Source organism: Lethenteron reissneri, chromosome 8 (genome assembly GCF_015708825.2).
Source record: "Lethenteron reissneri isolate LAM-NWPU_2019-01 chromosome 8, ASM1570882v1, whole genome shotgun sequence".
NCBI lineage: Eukaryota > Metazoa > Chordata > Hyperoartia > Petromyzontiformes > Petromyzontidae > Lethenteron > Lethenteron reissneri.
This window is the reverse complement of record NC_083786.1, coordinates 7,970,639-7,993,736: the sequence shown is the minus strand read 5'-3', so window position 1 is coordinate 7,993,736 and position 23,098 is coordinate 7,970,639. Positions and strand designations below refer to the sequence as shown.

The 23,098-nt window shown below is 53.8% G+C and overlaps 2 protein-coding genes across 6 annotated transcripts in view; both read right to left on the bottom strand.

Annotated features, from left to right (window-relative positions):
* BAG5 (BAG cochaperone 5) overlaps nt 1-5,165 on the bottom strand; it is a 37,510-nt gene extending 32,345 nt beyond the window's left edge. Inside the window, exon 1 of the mRNA XM_061580782.1 lies at nt 5,145-5,165. Coding sequence (XP_061436766.1) covers nt 5,145-5,165 — 21 coding nt within the window. The remainder of the gene's footprint in view (nt 1-5,144) is intronic.
* Nucleotides 3,758-23,098, bottom strand: part of LOC133362002 (reticulon-1-A-like) — a 74,573-nt gene continuing 55,232 nt past the window's right edge. For 4 of the 5 annotated variants that reach the window (XM_061580981.1, XM_061580976.1, XM_061580987.1 and 1 more), the window contains 6 exons: nt 12,642-12,849; nt 11,949-12,087; nt 11,119-11,188; nt 10,813-10,859; nt 7,250-7,308; nt 3,758-6,711 (listed from right to left, as the gene is read on the bottom strand). In XM_061580981.1, coding sequence (XP_061436965.1) covers nt 6,669-6,711; nt 7,250-7,308; nt 10,813-10,859; nt 11,119-11,188; nt 11,949-12,087; nt 12,642-12,849 — 566 coding nt within the window. In that variant the 3' untranslated portion in view covers nt 3,758-6,668. Of the gene's footprint in view, nt 6,712-7,249; nt 7,309-10,812; nt 10,860-11,118; nt 11,189-11,948; nt 12,088-12,641; nt 12,850-20,890; nt 21,023-23,098 lie in introns of those variants that run through there. The other variant, XM_061581002.1, reaches the window with a different exon arrangement.

Genomic DNA, 23,098 nt, shown 5'->3' with positions numbered 1-23,098 from the left:
ACTGGGCTCTGGGTTGTTCTTCGTGCTTTCGGAGTCCCTGACCCTCTGCTCATGATCATTGAGGACCTTCATGATGGTGAGCGGGCCCGGGTAAAACTACGTGGCAGGGAGTCGGAGCCTTTCCCTGTACACCTTGGGGTGCGACAGGGATGTCCTCTGGCTCCCACATTATTTAACATCTATTTTGACCGCGTAGTTCGTGAAGCCTTCAATAGCTGTACCGGGGGAATTTCCATTTGGTACAGATATAATGGGAGGCTGATCGATGCCCGGGTGCGATCAAGGGATGGCTCCCTATTGGTCAACCACGTTATGTATGCCGATGATTTGGTAATAGCTGCTCATTCAGAAGAGGAGTTGGAGACGCTGCTGCTGAGACTGGAGCGTGCCACTAAGAGGTGGGGCCTTACCATCAGCCCCACCAAAACTAAGCACCTGCTTGGGTATTTTGTACCATCGAACACTCCACCCCTACAACTCCCAATCGGTGATGGGGCAGTAGTGGAAAGAGTGGAGAGTTTCCTATACCTGGGCAGTGTGCTCATGACCGGCTCCAGTTTAACAGCAGAGGTCTCACTCCGAATCGGTCGAGCGGCAATATATTTTCATCGGTTGCGTAACGCTGTGTGGAAGCTACCTGGTCTGTCGCTCCGCACGAAGCTTCAGGTCTTCTCGGCCACGGTCATTCCCTCCCTTCTCTACGCTTGCGAAACGTGGACCCCCCTAATGGAGCATCTTCGCCGGCTGGAAACATTTAGGCTGGCCTGCCTACGATCCATCCTGAGTTTAACCAGGCTGGATTGTGTGAGCTCACAAATCCTTGAACGAGCTGGGCAAAGTCCCATCGGTGAGCTCCTCCGGCAGGCAAGGCTGCGTTGGCTGGGTCATGTAACCCACCTGCCCAGCCACCGCATGCCTCAACAGCTTTTGTTCGGCCGGATCGAGGGGGCTAAACGGGCGCGGCACGGGCTAGAGAGGAGATGGAGTGATGTGGTACAGGAGGATGTGGAGCTGAGTGGACTTGCCGATGACTGGTACCAGCGGTGTTAAGATCGGCCTTTGTGGAGGAGGCTCGTGAAGGACGCTACTGAGCAGTTGGAGGCAGTCGCCCTCCAACAACAACGGAGGGCGGAGGAGCGACGCTCACAACAACGAGCGGAGCGCCGGGTGGCTAAAGCACAGCAAGTTGGCACAGTAGGGGGCACAGGTGGTGCATCAGCCAGTCATCTCGGTCATCTCAGTCGACCCGTGGCACCTGCTGGGTCTGCCCCGTGACCTGCCAGCGGGCGTTCGACACTTCACGTGGCCTCAAGGTGCACATGGCCTGGCACAAGCGTCGTGGTGACGTCACCGCCACTTAGTGGCGAATGGCGGTTGTTGTTGTTGTTGTGTGTCGGTGCCGGTCTTGCTTGCAGTCTGCTGGAGGCTTATAGCAAAAGGGGGGGGGGGGGGTCTTTTGTCTTTGGGGAGCGACGCTCACAACAAACGAGCGGCTAAAATGAGCGCCGTGGCACAGACATCTCGTCGTAGTGTGCACGTGCGTAATCAGGTGATGATAATGGTGACCTTGTATGTGGATGAGGTGGTGGTGGTGGTGATGATGACCTTGTATGTGGATAAGGTGGTGGTGATGATGACCTTGTATGTGGATAAGGTGGTGGTGGTGGTGATGATGACCTTGTATGTGGATGAGGTGATGGTGGTGGTGATGATGACCTTGTATGTGGATGAGGTGGTGATGGTGGTGGTGATGATGACCTTGTATGTGGATAAGGTGGTGGTGGTGGTGATGATGATGACCTTGTATGTGGATAAGGTGGTGGTGGTGGCGATGATGATGACCTTATATGTGGATGAGGTGATGGTGGTGGTGATGATGACCTTGTATGTGGATAAGGTGGTGGTGGTGGTGGTGATGATGACCTTGTATGTGGATGAGGTGGTGGTGATGGTGGTGATGATGACCTTGTATGTGGATAAGGTGGTGGTGGTGGTGGTGATGATGACCTTGTATGTGGATGAGGTGGTGGTGATGGTGGTGATGATGACCTTGTATGTGGATGAGGTGGTGATGGTGGTGGTGATGATGACCTTGTATGTGGATGAGGTGGTGATGGTGGTGGTGATGATGACCTTGTATGTGGATAAGGTGGTGGTGATGGTGGTGATGATGACCTTGTATGTGGATGAGGTGGTGGTGGTGGTGGTGATGATGACCTTGTATGTGGATGAGGTGGTGGTGATGGTGGTGATGATGACCTTGTATGTGGATGAGGTGGTGGTGGTGGTGGTGATGATGACCTTGTATGTGGATAAGGTGGTGGTGGTGGTGGTGATGATGACCTTGTATGTGGATGAGGTGGTGGTGATGGTGGTGATGATGACCTTGTATGTGGATAAGGTGGTGGTGATGGTGGTGATGATGACCTTGTATGTGGATAAGGTGGTGGTGGTGGTGGTGATGATGACCTTGTATGTGGATGAGGTGGTGATGGTGGTGGTGATGATGACCTTGTATGTGGATAAGGTGGTGGTGGTGATGGTGATGATGACCTTGTATGTGGATGAGGTGGTGGTGGTGGCGATGATGATGATGGTGATGATCTTAAAGTCCACAAAGCGCCGCTGTGACGTCACCGCTACTGATGTAGCGAATGGCGGTTGTTGTTGTCGATGATGATGAAGACGATGACGACGACGACGATTATTTAAATTCCATTGGTTTCATTTTCAAAGGAGTATTGACCTCTCCCAATGTTGATCTGGCGTTGCCTGGCAACAGGGGGTATTTGTTAGCTGATTCCGCACTCATTACCTCACCACCCCGCCCCCTCCCCCCCTAATCCTCACCACAGACAAAAGAACTCCATGACCCCAGAGAGAGGCGTCGTCTCTTCTCGATCTCCGGAAAATTCCGCACGCCAATCGCCTCTGCTGTGCTACCCGAACGCAGCATTTCGTGCCACGACACCGCACGTTGCTTGTCCGTTCACGTTGAAGTAAGGGGCCGTCCATAAATGACGTCACGCGATTTTGGACGATTTTTGACCCCCCCTCAAATATGACATCACAAAGCTCTGCCCCCCCCCCCCCACCGTATGCTTGTTGAACTTCTTTCACACGTAGCCAACCGCGCAAATCGGAGGTTGCTCCGGTTTCCTCCCACGTGCACGAACACTGACGACGACTGTAATCGGCCGATAAACACCTTCACGCATAGAGGATCGCAGAGCTCGGGAGGGGAATTGGACGCCGGCTGCTCACCGCGCAGTTGCCGCTGCCTTCCTCCTCGTCTCGGCGGTTCCTCCTCCTGTCCCCTCCGCGTCGTCCTCTCTCTGTCTCCACGAGAGCGATGAGCAGATACCGTGTTGAAATAATACTGGTAGGAACCACCTGGTTACACCAGCCCACAGGGGATTATTGTGTCCGTGTGTCCGTTGTAATTCCAAAAATGGGAGGGGTGGGGCTGGGTGGGGAGGGGCTGGGTGGGGGGTGGTAGATGTGGGGCTGGGTGGGGAGGGGCTGGTCACCCCGTGGTGCCCTTATAAAACTCAACGTTTAACCTACTCACGCCAGCTTGTGCCCGCCCTCACAGTCGGGCATATTTGCGGAATACACCACGCCGCCGTTGACCCTGGCCATTGACCGAGCAACCCAACGTTCCTACCAGCTCCCTCCGCAGGAATGTGTTTCCTGCGAGTGACTCGAGTGAATGCGGACACGGCGGAACGTTTCCTGCAAGTCGGCTTGGACCCCGTTTCATTAGCTCTCCTTTTTATTTTTCGAGACAAACGAAATCCACGTTCCATTGTCAGCACAACACGGGGAAGAGGAACAATTCCACGTCATCATTAACGTCGTCATCATCGATCGTCGACAACACCATAATCATCATCGCACGCATTAAACAGCGAGAGAAAGAAATAGCTAGAAAATAATATAATACCGACAAATCAGCTAGCATCTTTACAACCGGACATAACAAACCGCAGCACGATAAGAACAACAGCAGAACCCAAAAAAATGAAAATGTAATGTTTTAAACGACGAGATTAAACATTCCCAGGGCATTACACGAACGCGTCGAGAAGGTTGTGGCCACGTGGACTTAAAATCATTACGTTATGGCCATGATGAAAGTCATTCAATTTCTACTGAAATATACGAGGCAGCTGGGAGGAAGGGGGCAGTGTGGGAGGGAGGGAGGGGGGTCGTGTACTAAACACGGATAGAGAGGGAAGCAACATGAAAATCCGCTGGGAGGTTTTTGTTTGATTTTTTTTTGCTTGTCATGATAAGTTGAGGTTTTCAGAGAGAGGTGTTGAGAGTTGGGTGGGGATATGGGGGGGGAGAGGGAGGTGGTGGGTGGTAGTGGTGGGGGAAACCGATTGCTAACGGTGCCGTCCGTTGCTCTAGGCTGGGTTGTGACGTCACAATACATCGCGTTCGACCTCGCGTGCACGTGGCAGCTGACAAAAACCTACGCAAACACGCGGCCCTCGTGCATGCGCGGGTCTATCAAACCCCGTGGCGACTCCCACATACCCCCCCCTTTGTGTACACCTCGCGCACGTGAGAAACTGCGGTGGGCTATTGCATGCCTGTCAACCCCCCCTGATCGGTGCTCTACCTTATTACAGAACAATTCAGACATTGTTGGTCACCCCGTGCCCCTTATCAATCCCAACGTTCGTCCGACAAAGTCCCATCACAAGGGAGAAACACAAACAGACAAGAGCATTTTTGCCCCGCATTGAAACGGCTGTGCGCCGTATGGACCTGAAAACTCAATTTCCCGGTTCGAGAATTTGGGTAAACCGTATGGGTTGACAAGTATGCTATTGATTTGTAACTCTTAATATTATTACTACATTTAATTTAAACAATAATCCTCTGGCCCCCGTAACTATCCATTGCCCTGACAGAATTCACGATTCTATTTTTGTATGTATTTTAAGGTGTATGTGTGTGCAGAATCGATAGTGGTGGTGGCGGCCATGCAGTTTCCACGAGCCAGTCACGCGCGTCATCAAATACGTCACTGAGCCCATTGTGTCGTCACAGGGGCGACAAGAAAAAACATTGTTGTGCTGTACTCTACTCGGACCTCTATGCGCGCTTCCCCTGCCCCCACTTTCACGAACCTGCACCGACACATCAGGCATGGGAGAGGTCCTTCATCCAGCAGTGGATTGTACACGTAACAAACGTCGTACACACGCCGTTAAATTACTGCCGATTACGTTCTTTCGTGGCGCACTGTAGGTCACCGTTAACACCGCGAATCGATGACGATCGTCGTTCTCCTACGCGCACACACACACACGACTCGACGCACGAGCTGTGAGCATTAAGAACCGAACAATTCCATTGATTCAATCTCAATCGCATGGGGGATCGTTGTTGCATCATCATCCCACCACCACCCCCCCCCCCCTTGCAGGTTCATCTCACAATGCAGCGAGCATCTCCAAACTGCAGAGTAGCATTTTTCATGCGCGTGCGAGGATGTGTGTATGTGTGCTTGCCCCGAAAGTCTGTCAAGGCTATACGGGGGACCTTTACTTGTGTGTACGTATGCATGCGTGTGCTCGCTAACAGTACTTGCCCCAACAGTCTGTTAAGGCTTTACGAGGGATCTTTGTACTCGTAGGTGGAGCGGTGGCGCAAGTGTTTAGCGTGTGCCACGCACACCACGGCGTGCGCATGCCAACCACAAGTTGGACTTTGTTTAACCCAGGTGACAACTCAGGTGTGCAGGATTAGAGTCTCATCATTTGCACGAATCGATCAGGGCACACAGCAAACACCACCACCACCACGTGCATTTCACAAACGGTGTTGGCCCGTCTGCACTAACCCAGGGTCTGACCGTACGTGGGTCTCACCACAGACCCTTCGTCGATTACGTCACGTGGCAGGGGGTCAAGGTGCCGCCCTGCAAGTGCGTGCTCGTGCCACGGCTGGATAAAGGGGGAGCTCTGGCAAAGTATGGTATTGTGGAATACTCAGTAACGCTGGTCGAGCATATTGGAAGAGAGTTGTGGGGGGAGAGGGGAGGGGGGTGGTGGGGAGCTTCCCACACTGTACCCCACCACACGAGGCGACCTGTCGTTGCGCCCACACTGCGGTGTTTACCCGTTCGTACTGGTGGATGGGGCCCAGAGGGTGCGAAGGGATTTTTCGAAACTCGCCTCCATCGTTTCAACGTCCGCGCCGGGGAGATGGAGTCGAACAGGCACGACCCCTGGGATTGCGAGTCCAGCCACGTGATAGACGTCACAGCGACAACAGCAAGAACAGCATCGGATTGTATTTTGCGTCATGGTGGTGGTGAGGGGGGGTGGGAGAGAAGTAGAGAACGATGAATGAACCGATTGGATGAATGAACGAACGAACGAATGAAAAATACAGGAGTGAACCGCACGAGTGAACCAACCGCACGTGTGCCGGGTGAACGTGTGTGTGTGTGTGTTCGCGCGGGCGCGCGTTCATAGGAAGAGCGTAGTAGACGTGGGTTTGTCTGGGGCGGAGAGGCAAATTGGGGGAGAGTTGGCGGGTGGGGGTTGAGAGGTTTTGAGAAGGATAGGTGGGGTGGGGGCGATGAAGAGAAGGGTTAAAGGGCGTTAAGATGGGGACGTGGGAAGGTGAAGTACGGTTCGACTTCACTACTCTTCCTTGCGTTTGGATCCAGGGATTTTGGCTTGAACCCTGCATTCGCACACGCAAACAAACACATTCCATGGCAAATCGTGTAGACCGTTGGAGCAAGTGCGGCTAGCTAGCTAGCTCCCCCCAGTGGTGATGGCTAGCGAGCATCATTCTTGATGAGGGAAAAACCGGAGGGCCCATTGAAAAATCCATGCGACCACGGGGAGAACACGCAAACTACAAAAATACATATTCTTAGGTTTTTTCGGTAAAGTCATGTTGGTAAAAAATTTAAATCAATAAAAGTAAAATACAAATAAAATAATATAATATATTAATTTTTATTTTTAACCTACGTGACTTTACCGAAAAAACCTAAGAATATGAATCCTTGCAGTCACGAAAGCTTCAAATCTAGAATCAAACTATACAACAGGCGTCAAGGGTCGGGATAAAACCCACGACTTCCTTTATACCAGGCGAGATAGTTAACATCTCATAGCCACCGTGGCGCCCTTTGCAGTACGCTGCCGACTGTTACTCGAGCGTACGTGGACAGACGGGAGTGACGGAAAAAAAACAACGCAGGCTCACTTACTTGGCCACGAAGCCGTTGATGTGACCACGGATCAGCTCAACGTACTGGTCAATCTGCGCCTGTGTTGGGAGACACGCACGCACCGACCGCATCGCATGAACAGACTGTTGGGTATCAAGTGCTGCGAGCGAGCAGCGGCCCGTGAAGGCCGGCAAACCACGACAGGTCACGTGACCGGCGCAAGGTGATCAGCGAAGGCCGAGTCGACCTAGGGGTGGCCCAGGGTCCATGTTCGGAAATCAAAACTCCGGTCTGCCGGGTTCGTGACGCAGCTTCGGCAAGCACGACAGCGGGTACGCGACGTCTTTAGTGTTTTTGGTTTAAAAAATAAAAAGTTTGGCTTTGACACATTCAGATTGTCGCTTTCAGTTGAAGCAACGCTGCTGACACGACGCGCTCCCGGAAAGCGTGGCGGCGGCTACGCCGGACGTGGTTGCCGCAGCGAGGGCTGCTGGATCACCACACGGATGGGTTGAGCATCAAAGAGGTACGATAAAAAAGAGATGGTGATCACTGCTTTCGGATGCGCTTCTGCGGCCGTCTGGAAAGCGCTCTTCCATTCCGATGTTAAGGAAGCCACTGGAGCTGCGTGCACTTTTAAAATCATCCTCATCTAGATTGAGAACTCATTTCTTTCAAACTGCTTTTTTGTGTTTCGTTTGTTGCCCTTCATCCTGCACCTCCGACTAGCACGGCTGGCTACGTACGGTGCGAAAGAAGCCCAACACTCACACAAACAACTGGCTCACGAGTTAGAAGGCGGTACAGCAAGTGTACTAATCGTAATCTGTTTAATCCGTCTATACGGGGGGGGGGGATAAAGTGATCCCCCCTCGTGCAAGGCGTGAATTTTCTCCGGGTGCTCCGGTTTCCTCCTCCCCACGTGTATCATCAACACGACGAATCGTTGTCAATTGTCTGAAAAGTCTTAGAAAAGTGGCAGCGGGACCTTGCTGCGGGACACGGTCCTGCGGCTCAGCGTGGACCTCCGTGATAAATAACTCAATTATTATTGCTGTTATTGTAAGGCCGTGTGGCTGGTGTGTGTACAAACTACAAATCCTACTTTCTTATGATACGTGGTGGGACAGATGTACAAAGAAGGAGGCGTGTTATAAGTTGCTTTTTTACTGGAAGGGCCAGTGAAGGCAGGGGGGGGGCTCTGAGCGAGGTTCGAGCTGCCAACGTGTGGGAGCGTGCTGGTACATGTGTTGTGTGTACGTGTGTGTGTGTACGTGTGTGTGTGTGTACGTGTGTGTGTGTGTACGTGTGTGTACGTGTGTGTGTGTGTACGTGTGTGTGTGTGTGTACACGTGTGGGAGATTATGCTGGTACATGTGTGTGTGTGTGTGTGTACGTGGGAGAACGTGCTGGTACATGTGTGTGTGTGTATGTGGGAGATTGTGCTGGTACGTGTGTGTGTGTATGTGGGAGCGTGCTGATACATGTGTGTGTGTATGTGGGAGCGTATTGGTACATGTGTGTGTGTGTATGTGTGGGAACGTGCTGGTACGTGTGTGTGTGTACGTGTGGGAGATTGTGCTGGTACGTGTGTGTGTGTATGTGGGAGCGTGCTGGTACATGTGTGTGTATGTGGGAGCGTATTGGTACATGTGTGTGTATGTGTGGGAACGTGCTGGTACATGTGTGTGTGTATGTGGGAGATTGTGCTGGTACATGTGTGTGTGTGTACGTGTGGGAACGTGCTGGTACATGTGTGTGTATTTGGGAGATTGTGCTGGTACGTGTGTGTGTGTGTGTACGTGGGAGATTGTGCTGGTACATGTGTGTGTGTGTACGTGTGGGAACGTGCTGGTAAATGTGTGTGTGTGTAAGTGGGAGCGTGCTGGTACGTGTGTGTATGTGGGAGAACGTGCTGGTACGTGTGTGTGTACGTGTGTGTACGTGTGTGTGTGTACGTGTGGGAACGTTCCGTCGTTTTTCCCTCCCAACGGAGGAGGCTCGCGCTGCCAAGCACGAATATTTGGCGTGACGACAAAAACTCAAAACCAAAAAAATCCGCGCCCACGCACACCCACGCAGCAACACGAACGCACACGCACACACAATCTTACGCGCGCGCACACGTGCACAGCAGCCATCATTCGCTGTCGAGTCATGGTGACGTCACCACGCCGCTTGTGCCAGGCTAGGTGCCCTGTGAGGCCACGTGAAGAGTGGAAAATTCCTCGCTGGCACGACGTGATGGGACAGAGCCAGGTGTTATTGATTAACGGAGATGACTGAAAGACGCACCACCTGTGCTCCCCACTGTCAACTCGCTGCCGTTGTAGCCGCCCTGCGCTCCGCTCGTTATTGGGGCGCCTGCCTCCAACTGTCCAACTGCCCAGTCAGCGTCAGGTCCTGACACCGCTGGTACCAGTCATCAGCGAGTCCACTCAGCTCCACATTCCTCCTGTACCGCATCAGGCCATCTCTCTCGCCCATGCTGTGCGCGTGTATAGCCCCCTCTATCCAGTTTGATAGAAGGCGCCACGGTGGTGAGATGTTAACTGCCTCGCCTGGTGTGCAGGAGGTCGTGGGTTCGATCTCAACCTTGACTGCCTGCTGCTGTATATTTGGAATTTGCGTGTCTCCCCGTGTTCGCGTGGATCTTTCTCCGGGTCCTCCGGTTTTTCCCTCCCACATTTCGAGTCAACATCACGCGTTTACAGCATTTGCCTGCTGCTGTACATTTCCACGTGATGTTAAGCCACTTCCGTTGACCTATCGTTTGTGATACAGCCACGTCGATTCTGAAACAAAAGCTACGTAGCTCTGTTGGTACCTTCCCTGGTAGAATAAAAAAAAATGTTTTTACTGTTTCGTTGCACACTTTAATAGACAGAATCTGCTCGAGTTTGCCGGCGGCTGAGCATGCGGTCGACACGACCCAGAACAACGCAGCGCCTCTCCCGTTGGAGGAGATGACCGCCAGGACTGGCGTCCGGGATCTTTTAAGGGATCTGCGGAGCCTCTCACGGCCTGCGCGGGTCTCCCTGCCAGCGGCTCCGCGTTACGCAAGCGCGGTTCGAGAAGGGAGGAGGGAGGAGGGGTGCGTGCCGACCGTGGCCGAGGAGACTTGGAGCAGACGGGGGCCAGACGCCGCGATTCCACGCGGCGTCACGCAGGCCGGTGAAAAAGGAATCGCCGCCGGACCTGTGCCGCCAAACCGGAGCTGGCCGTGACCAACACTGCCCTCGGAATTGGAACCATTCCACCCTTTTGCGTAACCCGCCACATTCATCAAGGGGAGTTGCCGGGTGGAGTATTCGATGGGGTATTTGGAGTAAGTCAGCATTGGGTTAGCCGGGTGGTGAGTACGTAAACGCACGTGGCACGTGAGTGGTGTGCAGCGCCAGGCCCGACCACCTTTGTCTCCCCACCCTGCCGCTCCCCCCCACTTACCCCGCCCTTTGCCCCCCCCTCAACCCGCCCCCCACTCACCCCGCCCCCCACTCACCCCGCGCCTCACTCACCCCGCCCTTCCCCCCCACTTACCCCGCCCCCCAATCACCCCGCCCCCCCCCTTCCCCCACTCCACCTCCCAACCCACGACTCACCTGGTGCTTCTCATAAACAACAGGGATGGTGAAGAGCCCCACCACAACTGTAAACAACAACACAAATTAACACACATCAACAATAGATCAACAGCCACAACACTCATAAATGAGTAAGTCATTTGTGTGCGATTTGTGCGTGTATGATGGTGGGCGATGGTGTATGCTGGTGTGTGATGGTGTGTGATGGTGAGTGTGTATGATGTGCTGCCGGGCCGCCGTGTGTGACGCCGTGTGTGACGCTGTGCGTGACGCTGTGCTTGACGCCGTGCGTGACGGTGGGAGCGATGCGACGATGTTGCTCACCAATGATGACGATGGTGAGGCCATTGAAAATGGCACCCACGTAGGTCAACAGCCAGACGAACACGGCAAACTGCGGATAGCACAGGGGCAGCGGCACAGGCAGACAATCAGTTGGGCAGCAGGCAGGTGAGAGGTGAGACGGCCACACAGGCAGAGAGCGCGACCGTTGTACAGGGAAACCGACGGACAGACAAGAGTGAGAGGCAAAGGGATCCGTCAGACTGACAGACGATGAAATAGCGGGACGGACGGGCAGACAGTGATCGACCGACGGATTCGTACGGAGCAACAGGCGAACGAACGTTCAGATAGACAGTCGGTTCGAACAAAAGACACGCAAACAGTCGGACAATGCGTCAGGCCGACACAGCCCCGACGGATGACAGCCAGACAACAGTCAGACAAATAGACAGACGGACGGACAGGCAGGACGGCGTGACAGACAAAACAAAAGCAGAACAGAGAGACCCTTTTTATTTTACCAGGTAAGGCCCACTGAGCTCTACAGCTCTTTTACAGAAGCTACCTGGCCACAATTGATAGCTCAACAAAAGTGGCTTATCACGTGTCAATGTACAGCAGCTAAATACTATAAATGCACGTTTATTCTAAATGTAGAGGGGGAAAAAACCAGAGGACCCGGAGGAAAAACCCAAGCGACCACGTGGACGAGACACCGCGAACTCCAAATATACAGCAGCAGGCGTCACAGGGTCGGGATAGAAGCCGCGACCGCCTGTATACCAGGCGAGGGAGTTAACATCTCGCCAACGAACGGACAGACAAATCGCAGCGTCAGATTTTGCTGAGTCGTGGGTCGAGGTCGCGACCTTGATGGAGTCGAGGAGGTCGTGAACCAGGAAGAGGCGCTGCAGCTCGCGCAGCGTGCGATTCACCCGCGCCAGCGACGCATCCGAGTACTTGCGCGCCACCTCGGGGCTCACCGCCAGGTCCTTGTCCAGGTACTCCCTAGGTAGGCAAGGGGGCGGAAGGGGGGAGGGGGGGAGCGTGGAGGCGAGGGTCACTGGGGGGTCAGTGGGGGGTTGTTGTCCATCGCGACAGTGCTGCGGTGAGCGTGTCTGTGCGCTTGTGTGTGGGGCGGTGCGTGTGGGTGGTGGTGTGGGGAGCGGTGGTGGAGTGGTTAGCACGCTGTGCGATGAACCCGGCGACTCGAGTTCGCTTCCCGCTGATGGCTAACGCCGGTGACGATTGTCTGAACCGGTCCTGGGCTTTCCCAAGGTCGACTCGGCCTCAATTGAGTACCTGGTGAGGTGTGTAGTAAACATCGCCACTGGGGGAGACAAAGGCGGCCGGGCGTGGCGCTGGCCACCCACCCGTTCGTGTGCCGTGACGGCCTTCATCAGTGCTCGCTAACAGCACTTGCCTCAACAGTCTGTCAAGGCTACACGGGGGATCGTTGTCTTTGTGTGGTGGTGTGGTGTGTGTGGTGGTGGCGTGTTGTGGTGGTGGTCATCGTGGTGGTGCGGCGGTAGCAGCGGTGGTGGGGGGGGGGGGGTACCCACTGGAAGGGGTGGGGGGCGTCGGACTTCTGCACGGCCTTGAGCAGGCAGCGGTAGACGCGCAGCGTCAGGGTGAGCGAGAGCACGGCGAGCGAGCCGTAGGCCAGCACGCTCACGATGCTCCACGTGGTGAGCGCCAGCAGGAAGCCGAGCAGCGTCGCGGACACGGCGCCCGAGCGCAGCGGCTCCCGCCACAGCAGCAGCTCCACCACTGCGCCAACACCACCAGAGGTGTTACCAATGTCATCGTCGTGGTGGTCATCATTTTGGTCAACGTCATCACCGTCGTCATCAACAACAACGTCGTCGTCGTCGGTAGCAGCAGAGGCAACGGCGTCACCATCATCGTTATCGTTATTGTCGTCATCATTGATGATGATGGAGCCGTCGTCAGCATTGTCACTGGCAGCAGCAGAGGCAGCATCATCACCATCATCATTACTGTCGCAGCATCTTCATCGTTATCACAGCATCATCATTATTATCATCGTTATCATAACATCATCTTCATCATCATTATCACAGCATCATCATCATTATCATCGTTATCATAGCATCATCTTCATCATCATTATCACAGCATCATCATCATTATCATCGTGATCACAGCGTCATCTTCATCATCATTATCACAGATTCTTCATTAAGATCATCCTCATCATCGTCACGCTTGCCCAATGAGTCACTGCGAAGGCCACGGCGAGCACGTGTGCAGGGGCAGGGTGCCAGGAGCTCAATGACACCACGTGCTCTCACACATACACATACAAAGACAAAGATCCCCCGTATAGCCTTAAGAGACTGTCGGGACAAGAGCTGTTAGCGAACACCTACGAAGGCCAGAAAGGCACACGAGGGGGTGGGTGGCCAACACCACGCCCGGCCGCCTTTGTCTCCCTGGTGTCGATGTTTGCACACCACACCAGGTACTCATTTTTGAGGCCGAATCGATCTCGGCGAGGTCCAGGACCTGTTCAGACAATCGTCACTGGTGTTGGCCGTGAATGGATCAGTCGAGTTCGTAACGCAGCGTAGCGCTAACCGCTACACTACCGCTCCCCACACAAAGAAAAAGATACACACAAATAGAAAAATTGACAAACATACACGCCGACACAGATATACACAAAGACACACAGCTATACAAACATACAGACAAACACAAACACATACATACAGACACATACAAATAAGCCCCGTATAACCATTAACAGGCTCTCGGGGAAAGTGCTGTTAGCGAGCACCTATAAAGGTCGGCACGGCACACGAAGGGGGTGGGTGGCCAGCACCACGCCCGACCGCCTTTGTCTCCCCAGTTGCGATGTTTACACACCGCAACCGGGACTCATTTGAGGCTGGGTCGACCTAGGGGAGGCTCAGGACCGGTTCAGATAATCTTCACTGGCATTGGCCGTGAGCGGGAATTGAACCCGAGACGCCAGGTTTATCACGCAGCGCGCTAACCGCTACACACACACACGTACACACACACGCACGTACACACACACGCACACACAAAACCCTCACCACGGCCATGTGATCGCACTCGTTTTGGTTGCCGTCAGCACAGCGCAGATGTTTAAACAAGCAGAGAACTCCCCACACTCGCGAGTGACCCGGTGGTCGTTGAGCGATATCATCGCAATGCTCGCCACGAGCTTTTACTCCCGGAGAATGATATTTCAACGTCAACGAAATTGCAGCGCCGTCACGCCATCTGTTGACCCACGTTCGCAGACTCGATGAGTAATAAGTATAACCCGTAAAAACTAAGTTTTTCACTATAAATCCTTTATATGCGTGGCAGCGAACTTAATATAAAGGATTTAAAAATATATTCGCCTGTGGAGGACGCGGGGATCGATCCTGCGACCTTTGGCATGGGAAGCGAGGGCGCTACCAACTGCGCTACTCCGCCACGGCCTGTGGAGGGGTTACGCTCTGGGCTCTTACACTCTGACGTTCAGCCAAAGCCAAGAATGAGTTCTATTTGAATATATGTAAAATAAAAAATGTTTGCCTAAAAAGTGTAAAATTTTGGGAATTTTTTTTCACGAACATTAATTGTCTGGCACAACGAGTCTGTGTGGAAAATGTCAGCTCGATTGGATCACGGGAAGTGGGTTAAAAAACGACCGAAAGATTTGCACGGTCGTAAGCAAGCAAGCATGCGAACTTAATATAAAGGATTTAAAAACTCGGGTTTTTTTTCAGGAGCGTCAAAAGGCGTCCCCCCACGCGTCTCTGCGCACCCTCGAGATATCGTTCCGTGCCCTTTGCCACCGATCCGTGCGGCTCGCAAGAGGTAAGGGGCCGTCCATAAATGACGTCACGCGATTTTGGACGATTTTTGACCCCCCCCCCCCCCCATAGTTACACGGCGTCACAAAAAGTCAGACCCCCCCCCCACTCAAATATGACTTCACAAAGATCTGCCCCCCCCCCCACCCCCAAAAAAATAAAACATGCTTCAAATCGCTTTAAAATATTGTCATTGTAGTGCGTATTTAATGTGGTGCTGCACTCTGATGTTGTAGGAGAAAACATTTATTAAAACGTCTATTTAATTAAGTAGAACGTGTTGTCTACTTATTTAAAGTTGCGAATGTTGATGTGGCGTCATTTCTCAAACCCCCCCCCCCCCTTCGTCACACATCGTCACAAATGTCTGACCCCCCCCCCCCCCTAGGTGCGTGACGTCATTTATGGACGGCCTCTAACACGGAGTTCGAAACGCTGCAGAACACAGCAAAGACAAAGACCTCCCACCCACCCCGATAGCCTTAAGTGACCATTGGGGCAAGTGCTGTTAGCGAGTGGCACCTACGAAGGCCGGCACTTCATTGAGCTATCATTTGTGGCCAGGTCGTTTCTGAAATAGAGCTAGACAGGGACTTCTCTACTTACGAACGCGTTAGATTCCAGATGTCCGTTCATAAGTCGATTTGTTCGTAAGTCCAACTTACGCCTGTCGATTACAAACACGTTGTACGGCGTGTACACTAAACACGGGGCATGACTTTACAAGTTGTATAATCTCATGTAGATGTAGATGCCACTGATTCTTCATGTTCTGCAGATGTAGATGCCACTGGTTCTTCATGTTCTGCAGATGTAGATGCGACTGTTTCTTCACGTTCTGCAGATGTAGATGTCACTGGTTCTTCACGTTCTGCAGATGTAGATGCCACTGGTTCTTCACGTTCTGTAGATGTAGAAGCCACTCATTCTTCACGTTCTGTAGATGTAGATGCCACTGGTTCTTCACGTTCTGTAGATGTAGATGCCACTGGTTCTTCACATTCTGCAGATGTAGATGCGACTGTTTCTTCACGTTCTGCAGATGTAGATGTCACTGGTTCTTCACGTTCTGCAGATGTAGATGCCACTGGTTCTTCACGTTCTGTAGATGTAGAAGCCACTCATTCTTCACGTTCTGTAGATGTAGATGCCACTGGTTCTTCACGTTCTGTAGATGTAGATGCCACTGGTTCTTCACATTCTGCAGATGTAGAAGCCACTGATTCTTCACGTTTTGTAGATGTAGATGCCACTGGTTCTTCACGTTCTGTAGATGTAGATGCCACTGGTTCTTCACGCTCTGCAGATGTAGATGCCACTGGTTCATCACGTTTTGTAGATGTAGATGCCACTGGTTCTTCACGTTCTGTAGATGTAGATGCCACTGGTTCTTCACGCTCTGCAGATGTAGATGCCACTGGTTCATCACGTTCTGTAGATGCAGATGCCAATTCCCTTTGGTGCTCGTGTTCTCTCTCTACTCTCTTGAATAAACTTACCAGGAGAAGTCTGCACAGTTGCTCTCTTCTTCTACTCTTCATCGATCAACTTGTAACATGCAATAGCATCGTGAACAGCTGCCGACACCTTAATCAACCTTTCACTGTTTGGGTCCTGAGACTCAGAACTAGCCGGTGCTTGACACATAACAACCACCCCCCCCCCCCCCCCCCCCCCATCTATTCCACGGCGGTTGAACTCACGACTCTCGGTCTGCAAAGAACAAATGGACACACGGACATGGTTCGTTCGCATCTCTGAATGTTCGTAAGTCGAATGTTCGTAAGTGAAGAAGTCCCTGTATAGCTCAGTGGGGCCTTACCTGGAGCAGATACAAATAAACTAAACGGATTTATTTGTATCTGCTCCATCTCTGCGCTTCTTGATCCCGCACCGGCCAGCAAGCAGCACCAGGGAAACACGCTGCCGGCGGCAAATGTGGGAGCTGCGAGTTCCGTTTTTGCCGAGTGTTGGCGGAGAGAGAGCGCACACGTGTCCCACTCCTCACTCCGCTCTCCCAAACTTAGCCGCGGCAGCTGGCAACGGTGTATCGCATTACCCACGCGCCCTGCCACCCGCACAGCGACCACGCTGCTGACACGACAGTGCCACCATCACCACCACGGTACAAACCAAACCAAACCGACCACACGAATACCACCCCACCCAACCACATGGACACCCCACTCATGCAGCCACCCGACCACACTAAAACCACAGCGATACCACCACCACCACCATACAAACCAGTCCACCAAATGACAAAGCCACCGTGCAGCCTGAACAGACTGTTGGGACAAGTGCCGTTAGCGAGTAGCACCTACGAAAGCCGGAACAGCACACGAGAGGGGTTGGGTGGCCAGCACCACACCCGGCCACCTTTTGTCTCCCGAGTGGTGATGTTTTTACACATCCCACCAGGTACTCAATTGTGGCTGAGTCGACCCAGGAGAGGCCCAGAACCGGTTCAGATAATCGTCACTGGGTGTTGGCCGTGAGCCGGAATCGAACTCGGGTCGCCGGGTTCGTAGCGCAGCGTAGCGCTAACCGCTACACTGCCGCTCCCCCCACAATGCCACCCACGTAACCACTCGAACCACACAACCACCCTAAAATAACCACACCAATACCACCACATCACCGCGCGAGCGATGCCAACCACCGAGGACCCGGGGGAGACTCGTGCAGAGCAGGGCGGGGGGGGAGATGCAAACGCCAGCGTGGAAAAGAGTCCCAGGGCTTGGGAATCGAACCCAGGCCCACCCTACCCCTTCTTGCCGAGGCACGAGCTGTTGTGAGTGTGTATGTTGAACTTCTTTCGCACCGTACGTGGCCAACCGCGCTAATCGGTGCCGGGGGGGGGGGGGGGCGGGAGGCAGGACAAACTAAACACGAGGAAGCAGTTCGAAAGAAATTTGTTTTCAATCCAGACGATGATTTTAAAGTGCCATAGCTACCAGTGGCATCCTAATTAAACGGAAGGACGAACATTCGGCACGGCCTCCATTGCTCCCCGCCGATGTTGGCCACAGCTTCCTCGTGCGCCGTGCCAGCCTCGCCAATAGCACTTGACCCCAAGAGCCTGGATGGCTATTTGTGGGCAGGGGGATCTTTTGCCTTTGCTTGTACAGTAGCGTTGAAGCTGTCAACTTACATTACGCACAGTCACTGCGCCTCCTTTCCATCCCCTCTCTCCGTCAAGCGACAAAGCGGCTCGCCGCAAATTAACCGCGGCAACACCAACGCCGACCTCGTCAAGGAGCGTGAAACCATCGTCACGCAAAACTCCGGTCCCCTCACAGCAGCAGCAACAGCAGCAGCGGCGGCAGCAGCAACAGCAGCAGCAACAGCAGCAGCGGCGGCGGTGGCATTTGGCTCGCCGTCGAACAAAGACGGTCGCCGCATCGCACGGGAACGTTTCCAGGTGCGCTCGCGCGGCCGTCTGGAACGCCCTTCCCTTCGGATGAAAGCTGCGTTCGGTGCAAAAGAAGTTCAACGTGCACAGAGAGGGACAGGACGGCTCGGAGACCTAGAGGGGGAAACACAGACGGGCCGGAAAGACAGCAGCAGCAGTAGCTACGCAGTGAGCCGGTGGCAATTCCCCCCCCCCCCACCAAGCTCTGCGGTCCTCTACATATGAAAGTGTTACTGGCCAATGACTGAGTGTTCAAGTGTGGGAGGAGACTGGAGCACACAGAGAAAACCCAAGCATGCGAGCGAGGGTTGCGAGGGGGCAACACTCGATCCCGCACAGATGCAACTGGTGGGAGCCCACATTCTCTTGCTGGACTGCCTTCCCATGGCAGAAGCCCGCGGCACGGCACGGCACTTCCTCCTCCTCGACACCCAACGGGAAGGGGGAGAGTTGCACAGCCCATCTCTGCGGTGATCCACCAACTCTGCCTCCACAGTGCCCGGGTTACAGGCAGCCACGTGCAGCGAAGCCATCGTCGCCGCCGCCGCCACCCACGTCTGTGCCCGTGTCGTGTTTGTAACCGCCCTCCCGTGTCCTTGAGTTTAGAATTTAAATCTGTTTGGCACAAGCATGGCCGACCTGAGCAGTGGCTCATCACACAGGCGGGAGGAGGGGGGGGCTAGAAACGAAAACGTTAAAGCCGCGAGTCGCTTTCTGAATCGCTACACAGGCCCAGAGAGACCTCCCCCCCCCCCCACCGTCACCCTGGACAGACCGTTGGGGCCTGCACCGATTGTTAGCGAGCGCCTATGAGGGTGGCGTGGAGCAAAATCCATCGGAGGAGCGGTGGTGGTGGTCACGGTGATGGCGGCGGCGGTGCGGCCAGCGGCTACGAAACCCGGCCACCCGAGTTCGATTCCCGCTCACGGCCGACACCAGTGACTTTTATCTGAACCGGTCGAGGGGCCTCCCCGAGGTCGACTCAGCCTCAAATGAGTGCCTGGTGTGTAAAAATCGCCACCAGGGAAACAAAGGCGGCCCAGGCGTGGTTTTGGCCACCCACCCCCTTGTGTGCCGTTCCGGCCTTCATAGGTGCACGCTAACAGCACTTGCCCCTACAGTTTGTTAGGCTATACGGGGGATGTTTGTCTTTTTGGTGTGGCCAGAACTCATTTTAGGCTGAGTCGACCTAGAGCAGGCACAGGCTAGGTCATGATATTTTAGGAATTGAACCCGGGAGTCTGTTAAGGGATGCAAACTTTAAACGGGTTAAGATAAGGAGGCTGATACAGACGCTGACATACACAGTGACACACAATGATACACAGTGACACACAATGATATGCATTGACACCAACTGACACACTGAATGACACACCTTGCCACACAGTGACACACACACACCAAGACACAAACACAATGACAAATAGAATGGCACACACACAAGAGACAAAGATCTCCCTATAGCCATAAAAGACTGTTGGGGCAAGTGCTATTAGCGACCACCTATGAAGGCCGGCGCACACTGACACGCACGCATACAATGACACACACAAAATTATATAAACTCTTGATTGACACAAACACACACGCTCTGAAAAGACGCACACACACTCGCAGAGAGAATGACGCACGTTCTGAAAGCACGAAATACTGACACATTCACAATGTCACGAACAATGAAACGCAACAACCACATAAACCAACTAAACATTGACAGGCAAATACAGACCCCCCCCCACCCCCCATGTAGCCTGCAGCAGCTGTTAGGACAAAGTGCTTTTGGTTAAGCACCTAGGTTCTTTGACAAAGCCTCAACAGACTGTCGGGGCAAGTGCTGTTAGCGAGTAGCACCTATGAAGGCCGGAACGGCACACAATGGGGGTTGGGTGGCCGGCGTCACGCCCGACCACCTTTGTCTCCCGAGTGGCGATATTTACACAACACCGCGCCAGGTCGTCGTTAGAGGCCGAGTCGACCTAGGGGAGGCCCAGTACCGGTTCAGATAATCGTCACCGGTGTTGGTGGCCGTGAGCGGGAATCGAACTCGGCAGCGTAGCGGCAGCGCGCTCACCGCTACGCTGCCGTTCCCCAACCGTGACACACACACGGGGTCACACACACACAGTGACACACACTGGCACACACTGACACACAGTGACACACAGTGACAATTTCAGTGACACACACACTGACACACAGTGACACACAGTGACACACACTGACACACAGTGACAGACAATGTCAGTGCCACACAAACTGACACACAGTGACACACAAACTGACACAGTGACACACACACACGGGGTCACAATCAGACACACAGTGACACACACTGACACACAGTGACAGACAATGTCAGTGCCACACAAACTGACACACAGTGACACACAAACTGACACAGTGACACACACACACGGGGTCACAATCAGACACACAGTGACACCCACAGTGACACACAGTGACAGACAATGTCAGTGCCACACAAACTGACACGCGCAAAGCCACGTCGGCACACGAGACGCCACTCTCTAACCTGACTTTGCCATCTTCATGTGGACCCAGTTCAGGCTGCGAACTCTCCCCTCTCCGCTCGCTCGCCTCTCTCTCACTCTCCCACCCCCCACGCTCCCCCCACTCTCCCTCCACCCCCCCCCCCACGCTCCCCCCACTCTCCCCCCACTCTCCCACTCCCCCCCACGCTCCCCCCTCCACTCTCCCCCCACACAGTTCACCCGGCCACCTGACAGTGTACGGTTTTTTTTACTTCTTTTTTACATCAGCGGTGTGGGTCGGGTTGGTGGGTGGCATGTGGTGAGGGTGGGTGGGTCTGTGGTGAGGGTGGGTGGTGAGGGTGGGTAGTCTGTGGTGAGGGTGGGTGGTGAGGGTGGGTGGTCTGTGGTGAGGGTGAGGGTCTGTGGTGAGGGTGGGTCTGTGGTGAGGGTGGGTGGTCTGTGGTGAGGGTCTGTGGTGAGGGTGAGTGGGTCTGTGGTGAGGGTGGGTGGCATGTGGTGAGGGTGGGTGGCATGTGGTGAGGGTGGGTGGTCTGTGGTGAGGGTGGGTGGGTCTGTGGTGAGGGTGAGTGGGTCTGTGGTGAGGGTGGGTGGTCTGTGGTGAGGGTGAGTGGGTCTGTGGTGAGGGTGGGTGGTCTGTGGTGAGGGTGAGTGGGTCTGTGGTGAGGGTGAGTGGGTCTGTGGTGAGGGTGAGTGGGTCTGTGGTGAGGGTGGGTAGGTCTGTGGTGAGGGTGGGTGGCATGTGGTGAGGGTGGGTGGCCTGTGGTCAGGGTCTGTGGTGAGGGTGAATGGTCTGTGGTGAGGGTGGGTGGGCCTGTGGTGAGGGTGGGTGGGTCTGTGGTGAGGGTGGGTGGGTCTGTGGTGAGGGTGGGTGGTAGTGGCGAGTATGGTGAGTGGTTGATGGGTTAGGGTGAGTGGTGATGTGCACGTAACAGTTGGTGTGACGGCTGGTTCTGGTCTGTGATGGCTCGTGATGGTGGTTGGTGTGACTGACTGGCGTGTGTGTGACTGTGTCTGTGTAACTGTGTGTGTGTGTGACTGTCTGTGTGTGACTGGTGTGTGTGTGACTGTGTGTGTGTGACTGGTGTGTGTGTGACTGGTGTGTGTGTGACTGGTGTGTGTGTGTGACGGCTGGTGATGGTGCTGCTGTAGACGGGGGGAGGGCAGGAGAGAGCGTGATGTGAACATTCACGTTTCTATATTGGAAGAAACACTCCCGAGTCCCACTCACCCCCCGGCCCCCCAGCGCCCCCCCCCCAACCCCCTGATTGCGCAATAGCTTTGGGCTTAAATCGGCTGCATCGTGATTAGTCATCTCTCAGTTTAAGTCGAAAGGCGATGATGTACGCCCAGGTCTTCGTTGAACATGAATCATGCATCAGTGGGCGATTGGGAATAGCTGTGAGTGTGGCATTGATGATGGTGGTAATTATGATTAAGATGACGATGACATCATCGGTATACTGGATTGCACTTTCAAGTGTTGACCTGCAGTCATCATCATCATCATCACCATCATCATCATCATCACCATCATCATCATCATCACCACCATCACCATCATCATCACCACCATCACCATCACCACCATCACCATCATCACCACCATCATCACCACCACCATCATCATCATCATCACCATCATCATCACCACCACCATCATCATCATCATCACCATCATCATCACCATCATCACCACCACCACCATCATCACCATCATCATCACCATCATCATCATCACCACCATCATCATCATCATCACCACCACCACCATCATCATCACCATCATCATCATCACCACCATCACCATCATCACCACCATCACCATCATCACCACCATCACCATCATCACCACCACCACCATCATCATCACCATCATCATCACCATCATCACCACCATCATCATCACCACCATCACCACCACCACCACTACCACTACCCCAAACGACAAAGGTCTCCTCTGTACCCTTCATAGACTGTTGGGGCAAGTGCTGTTGGCGAGCACCTCGCTATCCACCACCACTATCACCGCCACCACCACCATCATCATCATTACCACCACCATCATCATCATTACCACCACTGCCATCGGCCTTTCTGAACGGTACGCCGATCACATAGGAGTCATTACACGTCGTTCATGGAGATGATGATGGTAATGATGGTGGTGGTGATAATAGCGATGGTGGTGAGTGGTGATAATGACAATGATGGGGTGGTGGTGTTCATGG